This window comes from Carassius gibelio, chromosome B5 (genome assembly GCF_023724105.1).
Source record: "Carassius gibelio isolate Cgi1373 ecotype wild population from Czech Republic chromosome B5, carGib1.2-hapl.c, whole genome shotgun sequence".
Lineage (NCBI taxonomy): Eukaryota > Metazoa > Chordata > Actinopteri > Cypriniformes > Cyprinidae > Carassius > Carassius gibelio.
This window is the reverse complement of record NC_068400.1, coordinates 17,115,667-17,142,022: the sequence shown is the minus strand read 5'-3', so window position 1 is coordinate 17,142,022 and position 26,356 is coordinate 17,115,667. Positions and strand designations below refer to the sequence as shown.

Genomic DNA, 26,356 nt, shown 5'->3' with positions numbered 1-26,356 from the left:
GTGTGGCCCAAATGATTGAGTGATTGATTGATTGGATTGCTTGATTGATTTTGTCTAGCATTTTATACATGAGCTTTTTCTTAAAACTTAGCATTAGGCCTATTATTGGACTTTCTTACAAAAATTGCTTGTGATATTCTTTTAAATGAGCGTTCTGTGTTTCCTTGAGAAATACAAATACCCAAGACATTGGTGTGCCTTATTTGAGCTACAGGAATGCTGCTATATCAATGGAATGCCATTGACAGTGGATCCAGAGCTGTGTTGATTGTTCTTCAGTGAATGTCTCAATGAGTTTCAAAAGCTGGATCACTTAAGAACACGTTGCTGCAGGATTTTGACCCATTTAGTCTTGAGAGAGGAAGTCTACAGGATGTAGAGCCACACAGCACAATATCACAAACATCCTTCATCACAGGATGCCACTACACACACAGGAAGAGGCTATGTTCTGTTTTAACAGAGATCAATATGGGCATGAAAGCCAGTTAACACACTCAGGCATAAACACACATTTATCATTCCCACCTTTAGCACTTGTCGTCACTATTGTTTTTGATTACATTGTGGTGCATGCCTCACTATTATTGTTACTTATAGGTTTGTGGATTGAAACAAAGTTAACACTTTGCAGCTACATATCAACTATCAATCATTAGCGTATTAGCAGACCAGTGTTGGGGGTAATGCATTACTTTTTAATTCAGAAGGAAATATCTGAGTTGAACTTCCTTCTCCGGCTCATATTCTTCATGCACATTATTACTGCACTCTTAAAATTAACTTTTACTAACACTGTAACAGACTGTCTGCTTAATATACAGTATGCTAATGCTTTATTTAAGTAACTGTGCAAGTACATGTCAGCTTATTCTGTTAACCCTAACCAACAAGTCTACTAATACCCTAATCAAAATTTAATTGAAACAATTAAATTTATTTATTAAATTTATGTTCGTAACTTGTACCAATTTGTGGGTTAAATGGGTTAAGACATGCTTTTTGGTTTATTAAATAAGGGCCCATAAATAATAGTAAATTGACTACCGCAAACCTTAGTAAATCATGTTGCATGTATCTAATTATCCAAGGCCTGGTTTACACCTGGTATTATTATGCATTTTAGTTGATCGGATTAAAAATAGATAAGTAAGACACATCCCTGTTCACGTTCGCACCAGGTGTTTTAATCCCTCTCTTCTCTCCACTTTTGACCACTTCTGACCTGAATATTTTATAATCCCTTTAATAAGGGATGGTCTACGGGCTAGTATATGTAGTGTTTTTCTGATCTTTCGATTTAATATTGTGAAATAAGCTTGTACATGAGCAGAACAAATTATTTTATTTGTATTTTTTAGAGAGAGCTAGCGAGAGAGAGACATTAGTCACCTACAGTATAAGTCAGTGCTTATCAAAGTCTAGACTCCAATCCGGTATAGTGCAGAAATTTGCACCCTGCCAAATTATGCACCCTGCTAGTAGGTTTAGGAGTAGGTGTGGGGGAGGGGTTAGAATTAGGGGTGGGGTTGCAATTAAGCAATCAGACAGTGACTTCAACAAGGGGGTGCATAATTTGGAAGGGGTGCAGAATTCGGCACAACCCGAAGGGAATTCAATCCAGACCTGACTCAGTTTCCTATTTCAAGAGCACTCATTAATTATATTTCCAACTTTGATAAAAGCACTTTAAACTTGTAAATCGTTTGTTTAGTTTTTATTTAATGTATTTTTGTAGATGGTCTGAAATGAAAGCGCAGGCAAGATATTCAAACTTTTCTTTCATGGCATTTGTTGTCATGATATCCAGTAAGCCTATGATGTTTGACATAATCGGGCAGCATTCACTGCTAATATCAGTATTTTTATTTATTTTTTTAATGTTTGTTATCACTTGTGTCTTGTGATTAGCATTTCCCATACATTGAGATATTTGTAGCGGCCCGTCACAAATAGATTTCCCAAAAGGCGTATACATTGTTGAATAAATGGAACACTGCTTTTTTCAAATATTAAACGCAGCACGGGTGTTTTTATATGACTGTATCTTTGAAAAGAACCTACCATCTTCAGAAAAGCTTTGATGTCATTTTCATTTAGTATTTCCTGTAATGCTTGATAAAGTAGCACGTATGAGCACAATGCTGATTAGATTACTGCCATTACCCGGGAAATCGCTATATATCTCCCGCTCCAACAGCACCTCCTGTTGGCAGAGAATGAATTTGCATTTACAAGTCTGTAGGAAACACTGGTGTCTGTCAGCGAACATAAACAAAAAAGTATGCTTCAGAACTGTTTTGAGAAGGAGCTTATATTTTGAGCCATGTATTATTACTATGAATTAGGCTACTACTACTACTACTACTACTACTACTACTACTATTACCATCTTGTGCCCTGCAATAACCATTTTCTCAAAATCTCTTTTATGAGATAAAGGGGGAAAAAAAGAGAAAATCGGCCAAACATATTGGCCAGAAAAATCAGCATCATCGGCCATTGGATGGCCAGATTTCTAAATATCGGCATCGGCCAGAGAAAAACCCTTATCGGACGACCTCTTTTGATGACATTTAAATTAATTGTTTTGACACGTTTGCATTTATTGATATATGTTGAATGCAAAGGGAACTTTATTTTTTGTGCTTATTTGATATGTTATGTATGTTTATTAAAAAAAGCTTTGTAATAACTGATTGTTCTAGTCTGGACCTTTGACACTTATGAAAATTCAGATTTGGACCTTTCAATATAGAGTTTGAGATCCTCTGATATAATTTGTTTGTAAATCCTTTAAATGTTACTGGTATTCAGAACAAAATAAGCTATATAATTATAATAAGAAATCTATATATTCAAAATGAGAACAAAACTGTGCCTTTGTAAAATAAAGAAAACAAATAGGATGCACTTTAAGCCATCTGTTTTCTTCTGGTCCGGCCAATAGAAATAAAACTGAACAGACTTTTTTTCTTTTCTTTTTTCTTTTTTTGCTATGAGTGCAGTCAGGTCAAAAATACCTCTGGAAGTGATCAAAAGTGGACAAGCTCAAAACTATTTGTTTAGCGTTGTCGACTTGTGATCGCCAAAAAAGCATTTCAATACCAGGTGTAAACAGGGCCCAAGAGCCTTCCCTCTAGAGTTGTGATGACAGGTTTGTACCTCTCACCTTTACTTTGAAACATGCAAACTGAACGAACTACCATGTGCTGTTTGAGAGTATAACAGATGTGCATGTAAAGGTCTGAACAGTGTATGCGTGCTTTGGTTTAGTGTGTATGAATGCACATGACACCTGCTAGCTCCTACAACAGGTTCTTATTTCTGGCTCTGCCTTTCCTCTTCCTGTCTTTCTTTAGTGGTGTTACTCTCCATTGTGAAACGGGAACCCTCAGGAGTAAAGACATGTCCCCAGGATTTTTATCCACATCAGTCTCACCCACAACCAGAACAATGCAAGGAAACTCCAATCCCAAGCACTCACAGAGACTAACACAGAATAAACAGGAGAGGTCAGTTAGAAACATGCATTGCATGTTTAAGCTACAAAGAGAGGAGTGAAAAAAAAAGGAAAAAAAATTGAAGTAGAATTAAGTCTGCGGAAACTGTGATTTCCCAGAAAGAAAGAGCAGGGTTGTTCCCTGTGTTGGATACTGGCAAAAACTCCAGTAAGAAAGACAGAAGCAAGTCAGGGCATTGTATGGGAGGATAAAAGGAATGATAAATGATGTTAGTCACTCTTTAGATTGCAACAGTTGGGCTGTGGAATAAGGTCAAACTGTACTCTCCCTTAGGCTATGCAAAATATAGATGAGTTTGTATATTTTATCAAACAGATTTGGAAAAATGTAGCATTTCATCACTTGCTCACCAATAAGCCAATTTCACACTTCTGGGTTTTTGCCTTCTGGATTGAACAACCTGGGTAAACCTATTTTTCTGTATTGCAGTGGCTGCACCTGCAAAGAACTAGCTAATTAATTTATGAATTAAATATCATAAAAATGTTTGAATTATCTTGAATAAATAAATAGATTTATTGGTGAAACGTAAAAACTTATTTCAAATTATGCCACTTGACTTGATTATATCTTTCTCCTTGCCTGTTTTGGTACAGCTGTGCATTATCACACTATACATGAAAACTTTTCTGTTTTTATCCACTAGCAGCTCCCTTTTCACTCACACATGAGCCACTGATTCTGTACATATTGAAAGCCGTTTGCACCCTTTCCCTTAATGCAAAGTTTGTGATTATGTTGTATATGTGCTCTTCGAAATGAATGATGTCTTCGTTCTATCAATATATTCCTTCAAGGTTAGTTGATAATAAACGCTTAAATGCTTTAAAGGATATTATGTCTTGAGATCAATACATTCACTATAAGCATGTACTTAAAGCATACTAAAATCATAACAATACTGTATAACTAATCTCAACAGAATATAACAGTGAAACCAAGATATAAATCATATATTGATTTGAATAAGAAAAAGGTAAAGAGTTTATAATTAGATCATTCTCACAGTGATAAATAATGTTTCTGGTATATGAATATAAAAATAGGGTACAATGGAATTTTTTCATATTTTTTTATATAGGTGCTTGGTTGTTGAAACAGTGCATACCATTATCAAAGCTATACATAATCAAATATATATATTTATATACCTAAATGTATGTTATATAGACAGTACAATATATATACAGTTGTGTGCATAATTATATATGTGTGTGTGTGTGTGTATACAGTACAGTGCCTTGCGGAAGCATTCATACCCCTTAATTTTTTTCATGTTTTCTTTTTTTTATGTTGCTGTTTTATGTTAAAATTACTTTTTTCCCACATTAATCTAAACTCATGCACCATAATGATAAAGGATAAAATAGTTTTTAGCAATTTCTTTCAAAATAAAACACTTAAATGATCCATTGCATATGTATACACACCCTTGTCTGGGACAGTTGAAATTTAGCTTAGGAGCATTTATATTGCTTATAGATGTTTTACACTTCGTGTGAAGTTTACCACACAGGTCTTAAAAATAGGTATGACAGCTAATAATGCATATACCATTTTGATACTTTTGAAACGGTGCCGGAACTGATACTTAAAAAAAAAAAAAAAAAAAAAAAAAAAAAACTATGGATAACATTAAAGAACATTACAAATATTTTAAATAGATCCATAGAGCTTTCAAACGCTCCTTGGATGCTCTCATTTCCCAAGTTGTGCTTCACTTAAGCCTAATAAATGTATTTCATGATCTGGGTCATTGTTTATTACAAAACCACACATAATGTTTCAACTGTATCTCAGTCTATAATCAGTATAATGACTGTATGGCCATTCTTTATAAAGTAGCAACAGTGTCATTTGTAAAGTACAGTACTGTGCAAAAGTCTTAGGCACATTAGTACTTGCGCATTTTTTTGCAGGTAGCTTTGCAGGAAAGTTTCTTCAAGCGTTTCAGTTTCTTCAGTTTGTCTCAGTTTCATGTGTTTCTTCATGTAATAACAGACAGATTTGATGATGGTGAGATCAGGTCTCCATGTGGAGCACCTGCTGTTTTCAGATGGCTTGTGCATTCAAAAATCTCACTAGATTATTATTAAAATGAATGGAAAAATGGTTGTTTTAAAATGTAAACTGATATTTTCTACTTACACACTACAGCAAAAGATAGAAACAACTGGCTGAACACCATTCTTTTGGGTGAAAATACTAACGTGCCTAAGACTTTAGCTCTGCAAAAAAAAAAAAAAACCTGCGACACCCATACTTATTGCGTACATTTTTGAGAACCAGGATAATTATTTTAATCGATCGCTCAGACACTTAAGAGGCACCGAAATGATGCACCGAAATCTGCCTTCTTATTCGGTTCAGTTCATACCAGTTCCATATGTGCCAGTGCCATATTGTAACCAGGTTTTGGTACCCAACCCTAGTCAAGACACATGACAACACACTTAGAATTAGCCAAAAATAAATAAATAAAAAAAGCACCTAAAGGACCCCCAGACTGTGAGAAACAAGATTCTCTGGTTGGATGAACCTCAATTCCAAGCATCCTGTTTGAAGGAAACCAGGCACTGCTCATCACCTGCAGAGTAACATCACAAGTAAAGTGTGCTGGCCGCAGCTTCATGCTGTGGGGCTGTTTTTCAGAGGCAGGGACTGAGTTACTCATCAGAGTAGAAGAAACACTCAGTGCACCAAAATATTGAGATAGCCTTAATGAAAACCTAGTCTAGAGCATTCAGAACCTCAGACTGGGCAGGAGGTTCACCTTCCAACAGAACAATAACCCTAAACACACAGATGAGCAAAACTTGTTGCATCAAAGAAAAAAGACCAGAGGCTGTAAAGGTGCTTCGGCAGTATATTTAGCTAGGGTTTTATATTTATGCAATATACTGTACCGCTTTAATTTTTTGTTTTTATTGTTGTAACAATTCTGTTCTTTTATTTGTCAATATGGTGTATGGAGTGTAGATTGATGTGGAAAAAAAGTAATTAAAGTAATCAAACATGTTGTTACAATATGCATACTTCTCCTATTTAAACCAACAGTTGTAGATTTATCCATTGTTTTTACATTGCGTTATGCTTTCAAAACCATGGCTGCTGAAAAAGTGAGCAGGCACTGCTGCAGTCTAAAATGAGAAGGATGCGCAATGCAATGAGTGAGCAGCAAAAATAATAATACATACCTGCATAAAGAATTAGTACATTATAAAGCAGACTATTGTATGTAATTACATTCATGCTCACATACTGTATGACAAACAAACAAATGGACTGCAACAGAGGATTAGTTGAAACTGGTATTTATTGATGGAGACAGAATATAAAAGTGGGAGAGTAGTAAATGTAGGTTGAAGGAGGATCCTTGCCAATCGCTCCAACTCCACTGGGCGAGGCATCCACTTCCACCTCGAAAGGGAGGTCTGGGTTATAATGAACAAGGACGGGGGCTCTGGTGAAGGCTTGTTTGAGGGTTGTGAAGGCTTCGGTGGCAGCTGGAGTCCAGGACAGAGATTTGGGTTTGTTGTGCAGGATGTCTGTGATGGGACAGGTAATGGAGCTGTAACTCTTAATATAACGGCGATAGAAATTAGCAAAACCTAAGAAACGTTGGAGTTCTTTTATGGTTTATGGGAGTGGCCAGGAGGTGATGGCTTGAATCTTACCCTCGTCCCTGTGAATGCCTGAACTATTGATAATTTAACCCAGGAATTGAATGGATGGTTGATGGAAGGTGCATTTTTCTGCCTTAAGGAATAATTGGAATTTTCGTAACTGGGTGAGGACTGGGTCTTTACATGTTGGCGATGTTTGGCCAGGCTCCGGGAGTAGATGAGGATGCCGTCTATGTAAACTATCACAAAGTGGTTGAGGTACTCCCGGAGCACCTCATGCGTGAAGTCTTGGAAGACAAAGGGGGCATTGACTAGACCATAAGGCATCACCCTATACTCATAGGGGTCACAAATGCGGTCTTCTATTCGTCACCTTCTTGTATACGGATGAGATTATATGCACTTCTGAGATCTAGTTTTTAATAAATGACTGCTCCCCTAAGCTGTTCAAGGGCATCTGGGATGAGGGGAAGAGGGTGGAATTTGACTGTAACTTGGTTTAATGCTCGGTAGTCGATGCAGAGTCCTAGGCCTCCATCCTTCATGGCCACGAAGAAGAAACTTGAAGCGGCAGGGGATGTGGATGGAACTATGTAACCTTGTTTTAGAGCCTCTTCAATGTACTACTCCATGGCCTTCTGTTTCGGAAGGGAGAGCGTGTAGATCTTCCAGTGAGGCACTGGAGCTCCCGGAATCAGGTCGATGGCACAATTCCGAGGGCGGTGAGGAGGAAGTTGTGAGGCTTTGTGCAGGCAGAAGACGTCTCGGAACTCTTGGTGACAAGGGTGAATTTCAATGGAGTGTTTCGCAACAGGGCTTTCAACGGAGGTTGTATTGATGGGTAAGACTTCGGAGGTCTTTATCGGCGGTGAGGGTCTGTGAGGGAAGCAAGATGGGAAACAAGATGGGCTTTCCGGTGATTTTGATTACTTGGTAGGTGGTTTTGGTTGTGTTGGCTGGTACCTGGCGGCATAGGCTCCCCTAGATAAAGTTCCCAGCTGACCCAGAGTCGAGGAGGGCGGTAACTGGAAGAGTGACGTTGTCAGCAGTAAGTTGTACAATGGTGGTAAGTGGATTCATCAATAGGTGATGGTTGAATATAACTCACCGCTGGCCGTGGGGGGCGAAGGGAGCAAGCCAGGATGTGGTGATTTCCTGAGCCACAGTAGAGGCATAGTCCCTGGGTCAGCCACCACTGCTGCTCAGTAGGTGCTAAACGATGGCTATCAGTTTGCATTGGTTCAGGGTCAGGTTCCGGAGGATTTGAGGCTTCAGTTTGGCGATACAGTGTTGGTAACCGGGCAGGTGAGGATTGAAGTTTGAAGGTTTGAAGGCGATTGGAACATCTGATCGCGAGCTGGATAAATCTTTCTAGACCACTCGTCGTACACGGCCAGGTGGAGGCAAAACTTGGGATCCAGACCTTGACGGAAGGCGGTAAGAAGGGACATTTCGTTCCAGCCAACTGGTATTTATTGATGGAGGCAGAATATAACAGTGGGTGAGTAGTAAATGGAGGTTGAAGGAGGATCCTTGCCAACTGGTATGAACTTGCCAGATGGGGTGACCAGAGTAATCGGGGAAGGTGACCAGAGTGGACGATGATGAGCACACACCTTGGCGATAGTGAGTAGAGGAGATACTGATAGAGGTAACACTGGAGAGTAACTGGGACCATGGGATGGAGAAGGCAGATCGCTGAGAGAGAAGGTAAACACAACAGGTAAGTATTAGTAGGAGTCAACTCAAGTAACTAGTCACAAGATCGGACAACTGAGGATCTGAGGTGTGTGCCTTTATAGTGCTGGGGAAGATTGATAATTGGATGGTGATTATAAACATGAAATTATCCAGCCATGGCTTCCTGTTTCACAGAAATATAAATAGGAGGGAAAACAAATCCCAAATTCCCTTAATCATCTGTCAAAATGAGAAAAACCAAAGAATATATTTATGATGTTCAGCAAAGGATAATTGAGCTTTACAAATAAGTGAAGTGGCTTTAAGAAAAGAGCTAGAGCAGTGAAAATTACCATTTCCACCATCAGGGCAGTAATTAAGAATTTCAAATCAACATAAAATGTTACGAAACTGCCTGGAAGAGGACGTGTGTCTATATCGTCCTAATGCACTGTGAGAAGGAGCGTTTGAGTGGCTCTCAAACTCTCAAAGACTCTCCAAGGATCACAGCTGGAGAATTGCAGAGGATAGTTGAGTCTCAGGGTCAGAAAACCTTGTTTGGGAGGGTTTCAAGAAAAATTATCCTAGCTCATCCAAAGTCAAAATAAAGGATAATCAGTTATCAGACATGACTGGAACTTCAAATGGGACTGGCTCCTATGGTCAGATGAAACCAAAAAAAAAAAGCTTTTTAGCAGCAAACACTCAAGATGGGTTTGGTGAACACAGAGATAAAAAGTATCCCATGTGTACAATTAAATATACTGCTGTATTTTTTATGTTGTGGGGCTATATTCCTGCTGGAGGTCCTGGACATCTTGTTTAGATACATGGCATCATAGATTCTATCAAATACCAACAGATAAAAAATAAGTAAGTGATTGACTCCTACAAAATCTTAAATCTTAAAATGGGCCATGTTTGGATCTTTCAATCGTACAATAATTTAAACACAAACCTCAAAAACAACACAGAAATGGGTCACTGAGCACAAAACCAAGCTTCTGCTATAGCCATTCCAGTCCTCTGACTTGAACCCAGTAGAAAATAAGAGGAGTGAACTGAAGAGAAGAAGCACCAACATGGAGCTGGGAATCTAAAGGGTCTGGAGTGATTATGGATGAAGGAATTGTCTCTGATCTCTTGTTAGGTGTTCTCTAACCTCTTCAGGCTTTATTGTATAAAATGTATACCTGTTAAACTGGCATATGGAGGTTTCAAAAAGTATTGAATAAAAGGGTGCTGTTAATTGTGGCCAGTGTGTATTAAAGAAAAACATTTATTCCATAATGATATTTCCCCCCATTTTAAATTCTTATTATCCAATGAAATGATACATTTTTTTTTTTTGGAAAGATCAAAAAGATTAACAATGCAGATGAATTTTCACAGCCTTCTTTGATCATATTTACCAAGGGTGCAGATATTTTTGGCCATGACTGTACGTGTATCTGATAAAAATAAAACCCATCTGCAAATTAAATTTGAATGGATTGTTTTTGTTGCTTCCATAGATGTGTGTATTTTTCAAACTCTAAACTCTATTGTTTTACTAGTATTTATGTGTATTTAAATGTCTGAAACCTAAAATATGTATTATGTGGTTAATAACACTGCATAGTTGTGATAATATGACTAGAGCAGTACACGTCTCTCTCTGGCTCAGTGCCAGCCAATGCGCGAAACCACAGTTTGAATTTGGCAGTTATGCGATGTCACATAACTTTCTAAATGCCATATGTGGGACCATACTCCCAGGGGTACAGAAATAAGCATCTCATATGTGGGACCGTATCGTTCAAAGAGTTAAGGTGTTATATTTTATATATATAAATATATGTGTGATATATTATCATATACTCATGTCAGCTAACTTAAGTAAAGTTCTTATATCCCTGTGTCCTCAGTGTAAAAACAATGTTAGAAGTTGAGTAAAACAGGTATACTTCCATAAGGAACTTAAGTTATAGCACTAATTCCAAAGTTGTGTGGAAAAACACCTAATGTTCATGATGATTATAATGATGAGTAAAGTGAATCATGCCAGCTCTCTCTATGTTTCATGTGACTGGCTGTTCAGAGTATCAGCAGTTTATCCATATGGGATTTTATGTATAATCTGATGCTGTCATTGACTCCACAATTTTGTCTATTTTTGATCTTTAATTCTTTAATATAGCTTTCTCGTCATGTTTTCTAATAGATTTCCATTTTTAGTCCTGATTCACTCTCTTTTTTTCTCTGCGGTGCAGCCCATTAGGGTAGGTTATTTTTAGCTCAGGGCCAGTGCGCAAACCCGACTCTACTGGTGGTAGAGATTCAGACAGAGGGTTTGAGCATGTGTTTTGTGGTATGCACAAGAGGAAATGAGCCAGCATTGTTTTCTCAGAGTCTTGGATTCAGGGTATTTTACATTTATCAACAGTAATCAGCTTATCTTAACATTCACAAAGCTCATATTAATGACACAGTGTCTAGTTGGTGTGCCCATGTATAGCCACCAGAGGGCACGCTTCTTAGTTTTGTTTATTTCTTTGGATTTCAGTTCCCATCACCCTTTGTTTTGACTATCTAGTCTAATTACATTCAGCTGTGTCTCATTTACCTTGTTAATATTCACATATAAGCCCGGTTTTCGGGTCTTCGGTTGCTGGGTTATTGTTTTTCTGTTACCTGTTTTCTGTTGCTTTGTTTTTGCCCTGATGTGGATTACTCTGATTTTTGGACTCTTAATTAAATCCTGCATTTGGATCTTCTTGTTTCGGAGTATTCCATGACAGAATAAAACAGCCATCAACAGATACAGCAGCTAGGCTGGGCTTATTGAATTGTGGACCAAGGGCATTCGTATTCTTTCTCTTGCTTCGAAGAAGTAGCGGAAGACTCTGCTCCAAATGTTGGTGGATCTTCGCCAAAAAGGGATGAAAGTAGGAGGTTTTGCTCAGACCTTCTGGACTTCGGTGGTAGGACTGGAACTTAGTGAGTCCAAGCTCAGCAAGACTTTTAATGATTGCTTAGACAATCCCTTGTCTCCTCGGAAGATGGTGGGGCTTAAGACTGTCGACTTTTGGAGTTTCAATGATTATATCTGTTACCACAACTTAGTAATGTCGTGTCGGTCTTAATCCATTGCAGTGCCCCTGGAGATGCCCAAGCCCACTCCACTGGATAGCGAATCTTCACTGTCTAAGTCTTGCAAGTGAAAGTCAAGAAGGAAGAGGGCAGCAAGGTCCACTCCAGATCTCCCAGAGCTCGCTCCTGTCCTTGAATCTGTCGCCAAAACCTGTTCCTGTTTATGAGTCTGACTCTAGTCCGATGGTCCTGGAGGACCTGACTTCGGTGATCTCAAGTCTCATAGATGTGAGGACCCGATTCCAGTGGTTTTGAGTCTGGTGGACCTGGAGGACCTAGCTCTGGTGGTCTCTAGTCCAGTGGTCCTGGAGGACCCAACTCTGGTGGTCCTGAGTCTGGTAGGACATGACAGTCACCACAGAATCACCCAATTTCACTGCTCCCATAATCAAGAAAGCCATCTTTGCCTTTGGCCTGTGGGTTGTTCTGCATGATTGGGAACAATCAGAGTCCATTTCAGAGCCTGCTCCAGTCTGACAGCCCTCAGAGTCCACTTATGAACCCACTCCAGTCCAGGAGTCCTCAGAGTCCACTCCAGAGCCCCGTCCAGTCCAGGAACCCTCAGAGCCTGCTCCAGTCCAGAAGCCCTCAGAGCCCGCTCCAGTCCGGGAGCCCTCAGAGTCCACTCACGAACCCCCTCCAGTCTGGCAGTCCTCAGAGTCGACTCCAGAGCCTGCTTCAGATCAGGAGCCCTCAGAATCCACTAAGAGCCTGCTCAAGTCCAGGAGCCCTCAGAGTCAACTCCAGTCCATGAGTCAGCTCAAGAGCACAATCATGTCTATGAGTTCACGCTAAAGTCTACAAGTTAATTCCTGAGCTCGTTCCAGTCCAAGAGTCCACTACTGAGTCTGCTGTAGTTTCTCCTGAGGTGGTGGTTTCTTCTGCAGAACCTCCCGAGGCTGTGATGGCCACTCCCGAAAAATATTGGCATCATCTCAATAACATAAACCTGTTTGTTAATTTATTTTATTTGTGTTCATTTTATGAAACTAGATAAATTATTACACTTTTTTATATTTTATGTGGTATCATGATTTGATAAAAACAAACGTTAATTATTTTATGTTCTTTTGGCATTTCATTTAGAAACAACAATAGCAGCACAGTATGGTTTAACATTTATTTGAAAAGTATTTGGTACTTGCTATCTTTATCTTTACTCTTTCCTTTCATTCTTTCTGGCTTCGTAAAACTTGCATCTGATGTTTCTCTGAGTCTCTTTTTGCATAACTCCGGGTCGTTGGCACCAAGATTCATTGCAATTTCTTTCTGGGAATTAAATGCTTTCTGTGAAACTTTAAAGTCTCTCTGCGAGCGATCATAGAGGTGCGGATATATTTGTGCCAGCTCAGCTATTCGACACAGTGTATTTATATTGCTAGTGACTTGGAGATGCTCTTCTCCTGCCTGGACCAGGAAAAAAATTGCAATCTAAAAAAAATTGCGTCTAAGAAAGTGAAGTTCAAGAACCCACCAACCGTTTACGTAATCGCCGTGGTTCAATGGTGTATCAAAGGTATTTAGGAGCCAAAACAAACTCCCCCCGAAAATTTGCTTTGGTGAGCTGTTTCAAACTGCTGAAACAAACTCAAAACGAACTTCATTTCTGACTGATTTTGTTCGAAATGATGTCATCAAATGATGTCAAACGTTTAAAGTATATCGGGGTCTTTACCTCTCTGTGCTCTTCTTTGCAGTCCTACCTAAGCTGCTAGGGTGTTCGTCTGCCTTGTCAGCACCACTGAGGTGGTCGTCAGCTCTGCCTTTGCTGTCTACCAAGCTCCTGGCTCTGCCCTGGATGCCCGCTGGAGTTGTTGTTTGGCCAGAGCCTCGCTGGTCTGCCCTCTGGCCTCTTGTCCTGCCGGCCCCATTTGGCCTCCTGCCTTGTCAGCTCAGCCTTGGCCTCCTGCCCTGCCGGCCCTATCCTGGCCCTCTGGCCTACCTCTGTTTCTAGACCTCTTTCAACACATGGACCTGGCCCGCCATCCCTTTCCTTGGTCTGCCTCCATTCTGCCTCCCTCCTGGATGTCATTGACTTTTGTGGAGTGTCTGGAATCCGCTCCTTAGATGGGGTTAATGTCACAGTGTCTAGTTGGTGTGCCCATGTATTGCCACAAGAGGGCACGCTTCTTAGTTTTGTTTATTTCTTTGGACTTCAGTTCCCATCACCCTTTACTTTGACTATCTAGTCTCATTACATTTAGCTGTGTCTCATTACATTTACCTTTGTTAACTCATCCACTTATAACCTGGTTTTCTTTGTCTTTGGTTGCTGGATTATTGTTTTACTGTTATATATTTTCTATTGCTTTGTTTTTGCCCTGATGTGGATCACTCAGATTTTTGGACTCTTTATTAAATGCTGCAGTTGGATCTTCTCGTTTTTGGAGTATTCTGTGACAATTGAAGACTTAACTGTCCTTGCGAAAAAGAATTTTTTTAGCTTGCTTTAAAAAAAAGAGTGCCCATTAATGAAAAACTATGCTTTAAAAGAAAGTGCAAACTGAATGTGATATTTTCAGACAACTTTTGCATTTTGTTTGTGATAAAAGATATTATCAGTTTATATTAAATGCAATTAGGTTAACTTGAGAATGTTATTTATCACTTATAGTGAAAAATAAATATACAATGAAACTGTCATGGAAGCATCTCTCTTTAAGTACACTTAGGTGGCCTTTACATTACTATTGTATTGATATGCACGTTTTTTTTTTTTTAATAAAATTTTAATATTTCAAGAATGTCAAGTGATTAAGCACACTTCTTTTTCACAAGGGTACTGAGGACAGACACAGGATATTACTCATATAGTAGGGGAGACCGGGGATGGTTGTAACACTTTTTTCTTCAGCGCCTAAAATTACCTTTTTCTTTTGGCTACACGTCTAAAACTTCTAGGCAAATTACCCACATGTTTATACTACAAATGGCAACAATTTAAATTTATTCAACTATATCACAGACTTTGTGAGATGATGACAAATACAAGGTGGTCCTTTGTTACAACCTACCCCACTACTGGGGTAGGTTGTAACACATACTGGGGTAAGTTGTAACAGGTAGACAAAATATACAAAAACTAAGGGTACTTCAAGTGATATGCCACAAAAACAGTTTTATTTTAAATGAATGGCTGCAACAATAAATATGTGTGAATATTGGGAGTGTATGAGCATATTGTGTGTTTTTGTGCATGTGTGCCTTTGTGTGTGTGCATGTCTGTACGTGCACATTCATGTGTGTGTGTGTGTGTGTGTGTGTGTGTGTGTGTGTGTGTGAGAGAGTGTGTATGTGCTCTTGTTTTTGTGACATATCAGGACACAACTCTGTATCATGACATGGGTATGACACAGGTATTACAAGGAGAGGGTGACTTATGAGGACATAACCCATGTCCCCATTTTTCAAAATGCTTATATTTTTTGAGAAAGTAAAAATGCACAAAGTTTCCTGTGAGGGTTAGGGTAAGGTGTAGGGTCGGTGTAGGGCGATAATATATAGGCCTACCATAATTATTGACGGTCTCATACAGTATAAAAGTATAATTGAAGGTTGCAAACATCATATTATTGATGTCTGCTGTATTATTATTGCATTAGGAATTTAAGTAATGCCATAGCAGCCACACCGAACACTTTGGCAGGATCTAGGTTTAAAGCACTCAGAGCACCTCAGCAGCTGATAAGCAATGACTTGGCAACCAAAAAGTGAAAACAGTCCAGTTGATGAACAGTTGTGATGTTCAGTGGTTTTCTGTATTGGAACATACTGTAACTATGGCCACCCTTTAGTGTGCCAATACACACACGTCACCATAGTTAAGAATATGGCCCACCTGCTCGGGAATAAATAAATATAGTTATAGCGTCATTAACTGTGTGATGAATTGTTTACATAGCAATCTGACACTAAAGTCTATACTAACCAGAGAATGAGCAGCGCTTCACCCAACAAAGCCTACATCAACCAGTTCATGAAGCCTTATCCTTACTGTTTAATTTTTTTTCTATTTTCTATTAGCATGTGCCTAGTATTACACATGCTAGATACTGCATATCTAGTTTCCTCTAAAGGTTGTTCTCTGTCTTTAAGCTAACCTTCTTATTTAGGCTATTTGTTTATTTATTCCCTCAGTTTGTTTCGGCTTGCTCACTGCATGGCGCAAGAATAATTTTCTGTAAAGTTTCTTTGGAACAATATATATATCTATATATATAAAAAAATATATTTTTTTATTTTTTTTATTGACATGACTGTACTTGGCAAGTGATGAAACATATTTCTAATTCATAAATATCCTGTTGGTAAACACTAGAGTTAAATATTGTTACATCTGCAATCCACCTGAAGGCTTTGCATAAATGTTTTATAGTAGCCTGCTCGTCACACACTAATGGACTTCCTCTAAAGTCATTTTATCCGTGTGTGCATTTACGTCAGTATCTTTCTAATGTTTTTACTTAACATTTTAGTGGCCACTTTTAATTTAAAAACAACATTTTGTACATAAACTGTAGGGAAATCCTCCTGAAGAAAATATGTACAGCTCTCTTTAAAGCACATTGATGTTTAGTTTTCTGAGTCACTGCTTCTTTGGACAGAGTCCAGAGCTTTAAAGGAATAGTTCACCCATGAACTAAATATAATTCTGCTACCATCTACTCCAATCAGTCTGAAATATGATTGTGCTGTTTTCCAAGAAAAGCATAAAATCCAGTCCTTTAAAAAAAAAAGAAAAAAAGAAAAAAAAAGTGAGTAAAAAAAAAAGAAAATGTCAGTGATGTAAACTTGTCTATATAAGAAAGCTTTTATATTTTTTATAAATATTTTCATAAATAAAATTATGTTTTGAAAAGTTGACACAGTAATGAAGGTTTGTAGGGTGCTTTATTTGATATAGGTTTCCAGAATGTTTATTTTTTATCTTTATTGTTTTTTGCCTGCATGTTGATCACACCACATTACTGATTAATCCTTACCCTTTTCAAATATTACTTAATTAACCCCCCCCAATAGCTAATAATAAAATATGTCAAACCATATGTCAAACCATATGAATTTCATTTATTTATTGATGCTTTTAATCCTTATATTTTATTCACCCCCGTACGACTTGTATGCTATATTTCTATTCTACTGAAGCAAATTTATAGATATTTGAAACATACCAAAATGTAAGTATTTTTCACAAAAACCTTCTTCTCTGTCACATTTCTGAAATACCATTCTCCATGCATTGTTTGGCTACAAAATGCAATGCCATTTGGCATTATGTCAAACTTAGTGGGGCACATTGCCTGCTGGGATGCATCAAGTTTTTGTATTTGAACGTGAATAAGCTTAGAGAGGCATAATGTAAAACATAATTTTGTGAACTACTACTTCAGCTCTTAAATCCTTAGGAACAAGGGCTTAATGTACCATACAGCTAATTTGGTAAAGTACAGCAGCAAAACTAAGATTTCGGAGTAAAAACATATAGATGGAAGATAACATTACCTGAAATCATAAAATTACATTTTAAGAAATCTTCTATATGAAAAATACACATATGTAAGTGTATGCAACAGTTTTTGCACCCCTGGTCTATATTTATGTTATGATGAATAGCTAAGTGACTGGAAGCTGCCCTGTTTTCAAGAGATAGAGTATTAAGTAAAAATTTAAATTTCTTTATTATTAATTATACAGTATCAAGGAATACAATAATTACAATGGTCAGTACTTAAACACCACTTTTGGAAAGTGTCGCGGCTTGTCAATTTGTATTTTAGCCAGCTAAGAGCCTTTCAATTCTTGTCTGGAGAATTTGCACCCATTGTTCCTGGGAAAAGAATCCTATTCAGTAAATTATTAGTCTGTCTTGCTCTTTTGAGAGCATAATCACAGATTTTCAGCGATGCTTGATGGGATTTTGAGTCATGGCTTCAATAGAAAAGCACATCTTGAGGTAAACCATTGTGGATTTTGCATGTTTTAGGAGCAGGATTCTGGTTGTAAAAGCCATCCTTTATTATCTTAATCTTAACCTGAATCCTAATCTTAATCTTAGTCATTTTTTTTAAAGATAGAATGATGTTTGCTTCCAAAATAATTGCTTCCAGTTATTTAATTTGACCTATTCTTTCCTCTAGCATTGAAATATTCCCCATATCTCTAGCTCCAACTCAAGCCCACAACATGATCCATCCAAACCTCTGCACATTTTTCCCCTCCAAAAACATATGTTCAACCATACATGCTTCATTTGCTAACTTCAGACAGTGAATTTTGTAGTTAGGAGGCAGGGAAGCTTTTCTTGACTTGATTCATCCACAAAGGTATATTTAGTGCTGCACCACAGTCTGCTAAATATTCTTGAATCAGTCCAACGTGACGTTTGATATGCCTTTCTAGCAATCCTACCAGCAGTTGTCTCTGAAAGATTTCTTGGTCTTTCAGACCTCATCTTGATCTCCACCATCCCTGTTTACTGGCATTTCTTAATTGCATTATGAACTAAGGAAATTACTGTTCCGAGGAACCCATGGTTTTTGACTGACAAGTCAGAGTATTTACAGCGCTTTAAAATTTGCGTCAGCTGGCCTTCCCTAACAATGATTGTGAACAAGCTATAGAGCTATAGACCTAACAAGCTAATGTCTGAGACCTTGTTAAAGGTTATCTGAGAGTCTTTTGCATGGTTCACATTTCCTTGTTTTATACTCTTAGGAAAGTATGCTAGTTTTTTTTATTTGGTGGGGTTTCACATTGCCCTTTTCGCAATTGAACCAGAAACTGTAAACAAAAACACGCATGTGCTGTGATCATCCATTCATTGGTTCATCCATTCAAATGTAACAGCGTCTGTTTGGAGCCGGATCGAGATTATGTATGGTTGTTTGGTCAGCATCTGAGTGTGATTACACCTGATCCACACCAAGTGGGGAAACAAATTTGAGTTAAATTCAATCGACAGGTGTGAATACACCCTAAAAGTATAAACAGACCTAATAATCTTTATAGCCTACTTGTTGGAGAGTAGTTCATTTATTATTTTCTTAACTATTCACAGTAAGTAATTAAGTAAGTAAGGAAGGAAGGAAATTAATACATAAATAAATAACAACAAATAGAGGTGCGCAAACTTTTGCATGCCACTGAGGCCCCGTCCACACGGAGACGCGTTTCTGTGAATACGCACAAATTTTTTATCGGATAGGAGTTTCGTCCACACGGATCCGGCGTTTTCATCAGGTGAGACCGCAATTTTTTGAAACCGGGTCCCAGAGTGGATAAATTTGAAAACGCTGTCTTTGCGTTTTCGTTTGGACGGCTGATCCGTATATTTTCTGAAACGATGACGTCATCAGTCCAAGTCTCCCCCCTAGTCAGACACCTCTTCGTCACGTAACAGCACCAAAAACATGAACAAACACTGAACGATTGTCTTTTTATTAACTAACATTAACACTGATTAATTAATGTATTGTTCCATGTTCGTTTGTGTACCACGTGCAAGGTTTATGAGCATAGTCCAAGTCTTCTTCTCTGTTTTTAGTGTATCTCTCTGGCAGAATTACAGCGCCACATACTGGTCTGGCATGTATTCTACATCATTATGCGGTTTCGTGTGGACGCGGATATTTCTTGAGACGAGGAAAAAAAAGATCGGATTGGGGTAAGCTCCGTCTCCATGTGGACGGGGCCTGAGTGTACTATAGTAGCTTTTTTTTTCATCCAGCAGTTAAAGTGAATAAATTGTGACATTTATATAAATCTGTGTAAATCTCTTTGATTGCAGTGCTTTAAAGTCAGTAAAGCAATTTACAATTGTGAGGTAAATTGATTTTTTTTTTTTTATAAAAAATAATTTACACAACCTCTCCTGCTCCTGGCATCAGAGCTTACAGAAATGGCTCCTCTGGGAATCTGGGGTTTCCTGCTTCCCGCATTCAGGGTCCTAAGATTAGTTGCTTTATTGTGATGCCAGCGCTGACCGTTTTGACCCCTGTGAGACTATGGGTTCTGTTAACTCTGTTCTCAGAACTACAATCTAAATTTAGAACTACCCTTTTAAAAGTTTCTTTACTGTAAGACAACTCAATCATGCCCACCATAATGCTAAGGTGTGTACCTACTTATAGATACCTGTAAAAGTAGGATTGTTTAGAACTATCCCTGAACTGAGGTGAGTGAATCATGGACTTTAAGTCAGTGTGAAATTAAAATCTCCTAGTTTCTAGTTTATAAATGCATGCTATTGATAAAATGACATTTGGAAAATAGAGATTTATTGTGAACGATTCATTCATGCACTATTTATTTATGTATTTATTTATTTGACATTAATATTTATTCAAAATAGCTAATCTCTAGTGGTACAGTCCTCCAATCATTTAGTCTGCTTAAAAACACCCACATATCAAGTCAACAGCCTACTCTTTTTTCTTTCAATCAATTATACTTACTCTTATCTGTGATTTACATCACAAATAACAAACAAACAAATAAACAAAAAACAAACAACAATAACAACAACAAAAAGAACAAGCTATTGCTCCTTCCATTACCATTACTTTCAAAAGTAATATGGCCTGACAATTAAAAAGGACAGCCATGGTATTTATATACAGTATTGTTTGTTTTACTATTTTGCATGGCCCTTTGTTACAACTATCCACAATAAATCTTACTTTGACATTACTCCTAAACACTGTACACCACAATAAAGTAGAAACCTTACAAGTCTAGAGAATAATGTGCCATTGTCACAAAAGTTTGTTGAAACAATGTTTTTACTTGATAAGGCCTAATTTTCAGAGACGTGACAAATCCCGTGGGAGCTCAGACACGATAAAAAACAATATATATACAGAAGGGGAAATATTTGTTGAACCGAGAGGGCCAAGTAAAGCTGTTTTTTGTCCAGTCGCCACATGCGAGGTCTGTGCCATGTATGGCCACAGCCAGACCAGGGGTCAAGATGGGACTCGCACACAATGGCTCATTCTTCTACATACAAAGTGGTCTCAAACCTTTAGACCGACCGCCCACTTTTTGCTTCCCTTCCCCCTGTTTTCTTCTTGGTCAGTTCAGCCTATTATATCCCTCTGAGGACAGGAAGTGTAATGTGACTCCACGGTCTGAGCCCCTTTGCTTTAATCCAGGCATGGCTGGAGGCCAACTGAGCCTATCACATACACACACAATCTCACACGCTCGCTGCTGAGGATTACAGAAACCAGGGTCACACACACACACACACACACACACACACACACACACACAGTGTAGCGCTATGGCCTGTACCAGGTGGTGAGGATTAACTTGTCTTGGTTTAGCTACTTGTGGGACTGCAATTCTGCCTTGCTTTCCTTACTGGATGATGCCGACTGTTGGTCTCTCCACAGCTGAGTGCCAGCTCTGAATGCAGCTGCGACGTGGATCCTGACGGGACCAAGAAGAAGCAGAAATCCAAAAACCTGTAAGTCCCATTCCCATTTTCTCTGCATTATATGTTTATTTCTGGTGCTAGTGAGAGTTCAGTCTCCACATGTTACGTATTTTATCATTTGATGGGATGTTTTGAAATACTTGAGGGCTTTTAGATAATGTCATTGTTGGTCATTAGTTCTTCATTAGTTATTTTTTTAATCTAATAGTGAAATTTCCACTTTGTGACAACTGTTGCAAATGCAATGGTAGTTCCTGAATTGATTTAGCTTTTTGAAGAGATGGTAACGCTTTACTTTATCTCCCATTTGTTACCATAAGTTAATGCATTGAATAATATTAACTTACAGTAAGCAATACATTGTTACAGCATTTATTTTTCCTTGTTAAGGTTACTTAATAAAATCGCAACTTTTCATTTTTATTTCATGTTAGCTATGTTAAATAAAGTTAAATAAGTTAAAAAGAAGTTAAATAAAGCGATCAGACACAAGACTCTAATAATGCAAAGTATTAGTTAATATTGGAATTAATATTAACTAAGGTTAGTAAATGCTTTAGAAATATCATTGTTAGTTTATGTTAACTACATTGTAATATGTTGGATTTTTCAAAGTTGTAAATGAAGAGTACTTTTGTACAAAGAAAATGTTCGTCTTTCTACTTCAAAAAATCATGTTTAATTCAATGGGCCACTTGCGATTTATTATGATTAATTTAAATCTACTAACAGTTTCTGAGTGGAAATTGTTTTGCAGGTAAATCCTTTTCGGTGTGTTGTTGTTGATTAATGTTTACAAATGGATCCTTATTATGAAGTGTTACTAAGAGATTTATAAGACTGAACCATTATTTGAGGCTGTTTCATTTGATTGAAGACAGTAGTAGCACATTGTGAAATCAGATTGATTGTAGTCAGAATTGACATGGGTTAGGTATTTGAATTGTAAATAAAGGAAACACTAACTTTAACCTAATCTGGGCACATTTGTATGGCTGCATTGTATGCAGTCTATGTGTGTTGTGCAATCTATAAAAGAAGCTCTGAAAGCAGTGTCCTACATCTCAAACTTCTTCAGTTCCATGATGGTTTTGATGCTGTTGTCATAGCTCACTAGAGCTTGTGTGTGTGTGTGTGAATATTTTATCATGTGTGATACTGTGTTAAGCTCTTCACAGACAGTTAATCTGAGCCTTTGTATTGTGAGGTGTGAATTGTGCCTTTAGGTATATATTAACACTCTTCACAGAACAATGGAATTAAAACCGCTCCTCATGACATCAACTGCCCTGTGCTCTTATAGTGAGGTCAACACAATAGAGGAAAAGTTTTTACTGTCTGGGACTGAAACTAACTTGAACATTGTTGATTAGATTAGATGATGTTTCTTTTGATATGGTTAGTCAAATTTAAATGTATAAAAAAAAATATACAGAAACTACTTCCATATTCTATTTAGTACAGCATTTTTAATAATGACATTCAGGGCACTTTTTAATGTTTTTTTTATGTTTTCTAAATATGTCTCTTCACCAAGGCTGCATTTATTTATGTATTTTTTTTTTTTTTTATCCAGTAGTATTAAATATTTTAACGATCTTTAAAAAAATCACTAATATGAAACAGAGAGCTCTCAGATTTGATCAAAAATATCTTTGTGTTCCGAAGATGAATGAAGGTCTTATGGGTTTGGAACGATACAAGATTAATGACAGAATTTACATTTTTGGGTGAACTAACCCTTTAATTATTTCAATCAATCAGTCAATCAGTCAATCATACCCCATGCCTATGAACTTTTGTACATACAGTCACAAGATAATGCAGTTTATTACTTACTTTGTTTAATTAAAAATAAATACATGATTTAACTTGAACTTTGAATTTGATGAAATGTCTTAACAGTGTTTTTCAATTATTGGTCATGTTGATCTTCTATTTATAAATGAATGTTAATGGGCACAGAGAGATATGTCTAGAGTACTGACACAATTTTTTAGTCTTTCAGGCCTAGTGCCTTAGGCTAATCTGTGGTGAAATGATCTGGTATGTTTAGCAGCCACAGCTTTCCTCGATCAACTTGAGGGATTAAAACTTAATATTCCACTGACTGAATATTGCTTCTGTCTCTCAAGAGGTTGTAATGGTTTAATCTTCTTGCAGACATTAATTTTAAGAGGTGTTTGGGGAATTGGTGGCTGCAGCACTTTGAAAACATAAACATAAAATAACTGGCCGCTTTATTTAAAATCAGCAGTTCATCATAGATCAGTGCAAGTAGTGCATGTCATGGGAGTGGTTTATTTTACATATACATACTACAAGTTTGCAGCTGCTCTGATTCTGTTGTTTCAGCTGCATTAAGTCACAGTAACACTAGACTTCAGCATTGAATTCACTTCCATTCATACACATGTGAAAGCAAGACTGGAAACAGACTCTTCAGCTGTGCGTTAAACTGTGTCCTGACATTCAGCCAACAGAGAATCTAAATGTCACAGATTGACCACCTGACTAACTGCGTGGTTTGCAGTGTTGTGGGCTCTGTAGTAATAAACCCTTATTTGTGATGAATTATCCTTTGTTTTGCAGAATGTCAGTTTACACTAATTTCAAATAGCCTGTCTTGCCAAAGGTTTACTCTAACTCCACCCACTATTGTTTGATATATCCAGACAACATTAAAGAAGTATCCAAGCTGGAAACTGGGACAGTCAACCAACACACATCCACCTGATCCAATACTTCTCCATTTTCCTATCACATATCAGTTCAGAGAGGTGTTTGTTTAAAATGTGTTGTTATCACACTCAAAACCAATGTACCCTTCCTGGATTATTTATACCCAAACCAAGATGGCCTAGTTGAGTCCACACACACACACACACACACACACACACACACACGCACAGTGAATGCTACAATGCAGCATATGCAATAACAAAAATGTTGTTATAGCGAAAGTGGAATGTTGCTAGCCTGACTACGTCAGACTTCCTACTTCCGCTCAATTTCATTTAGCTTCTGTACTCAGTCTGATACAGCGTCAGAGCTTTCTGTTTGCCACCGGTCTGGAAACAGCCGGGCCAATCAACGAACAGAGGGCAGGCTGAGAGCCGTGACGTAGATGCTAAGCGCCGATTTTTACATTGTAGGTTAGAGAAATCGAAAACCGAAACGACCGCGGAAATGGGAAACGAGACACGGGATGCAATTCGCTCTGTTATGGAGAACATTCAACTCTTTTCCAAACGCAAAAGTCGTTTACAGCCATGTTCACTCCGGTATTTCGCTCGCATCATCATGTGTTTACAACAGTGGAAGTTCAATCATAGATTTGAGTTCGATGCATGATGTCTGTGCTTCAATGCGGCTGTACAGGCGCACAACATACATCATAACTAAACGTATCTGATTGGCTTACGGGTAACCAATGATTTTAAACTTCAGACAAGCGCCCCCTAGCGAGAGAGAAAACACTTCTCTATTATGCCATTCCAGACTCTGTCTACGAAGCAAAGTGAAGTAGCAGAGTCTGGTATTACTAGGCTAGAATGTGGGCAGCACGCTGTTGTGAATGTATGTGAAATTGAGCCTCATTTAGTTGAATGATGTAGTTGGGAAGTCAAGGCCTAGAGTTTGACTCCTAACCCTGAGGTTGTGGGTTCGAGCCTCGGGCCGGCAGTACCATGACTTAGGTGCCCTTGAGCAAGTGCTCCCCGGACGCCGCAGCATAAATGGCTGCTCACTGCTCTGGGTGTGTGTTCACTGCTGTGTGTGTGCACTTTGGATGGGTTAAATGCAGATCACGCATTTTGAGTATGGGTCACCGTACTTGGCTGTATGTCACTTTCAATATTAAACAGGAATATTACACCAAATGTTTTCTCTTCTCTCCCCTGAATTTACATATCTTCAACAGTATATAGACATCATGTCAGCAATGGTGGAAAAGTCAGTCTACAGTGACTTCTGATATCATATTATATTCATCTCTTATCTTATCATAGATGCTTGATATGAGCAACTAGACACTGAATTTGTGAACAGGACAGAAGGTTTAGACTTGAAATAGATGTTTCTGCATGTTAACCTACAGGATATGGGGGAAAAAGGGGTATCATTATCTTAAATGTTACACCCCTTACTATACTGTGATGTCGTGTGTCCCGGCGTGACAAGACAAAACCAATAAAACCCATTTCAAACGAGGCATTTGTTGCATCCATTGGGGACATAATTACTGATTATAATGATTATAATACTGCCTTAATATAAGTTGCATTGCGTATCGTACCACGTAAACCAAAAACCCATGTCTGCATTTGTGATCAGAGAAATGACAAACGACAAGCGCAACTCGCATTTGAATCGTCAGAGGCAAATTCTTTAAATATGTAAACATACTTTCAGACTGTGGGCCAGAAGCGCCAGACTGTCTTTGCAAAGTTGGAACTGCCCCACTTTATAGAAACAGACACTAGCATTGTAGGCTACTCTCACAGGAAACAGTCCTCGTCCTTCGTAAAATGCACGGCACACATCTGAAAACTTGGGTTGAACTGTTCTGTAGATACAGCTTAACCACTGAACTCTAGTTGTGTCTTGTTTTGGAAGGTCAAACATGTAGCTTTGGTTTCACAATGAAATACACAGCATGGTGGTGGAGCAAGAATAAAAGTTACACCTTCTTTCTTTGTATGAACATTTAAACGTAGACATGTGGGGGCGTGTTAGAATGAGCCATTTTAGGTTGCCGTACTTGACTCTTAACTTTTATAAAGAATATATCTTTGGTTTGAGACTTTAGTCTTTGCAACTTTACAGATCTTCTTCCTGCAACAAGAGCCTGTTACACTCCAAAGAGAAAGGACAAATTTAATGATCATATGACCCCTTTAAATTATTACCTGTGTGTTCTCTCACATTTGTAATGAAAGGTCGGGTCGAGCATC

The 26,356-nt window shown here is 38.1% G+C and overlaps 1 protein-coding gene across 4 annotated transcripts in view; it reads left to right on the top strand.

Annotated features, from left to right (window-relative positions):
- rgs3a (regulator of G protein signaling 3a) overlaps positions 1-26,356 on the top strand; it is a 181,509-nt gene that overhangs the window by 142,661 nt on the left and 12,492 nt on the right. For 3 of the 4 annotated variants that reach the window (XM_052556605.1, XM_052556606.1, XM_052556607.1), the window contains one exon: positions 21,358-21,431. In XM_052556605.1, coding sequence (XP_052412565.1) covers positions 21,358-21,431 — 74 coding nt within the window. Of the gene's footprint in view, positions 1-21,247; positions 21,263-21,357; positions 21,432-26,356 lie in introns of those variants that run through there. The other variant, XM_052556610.1, reaches the window with a different exon arrangement.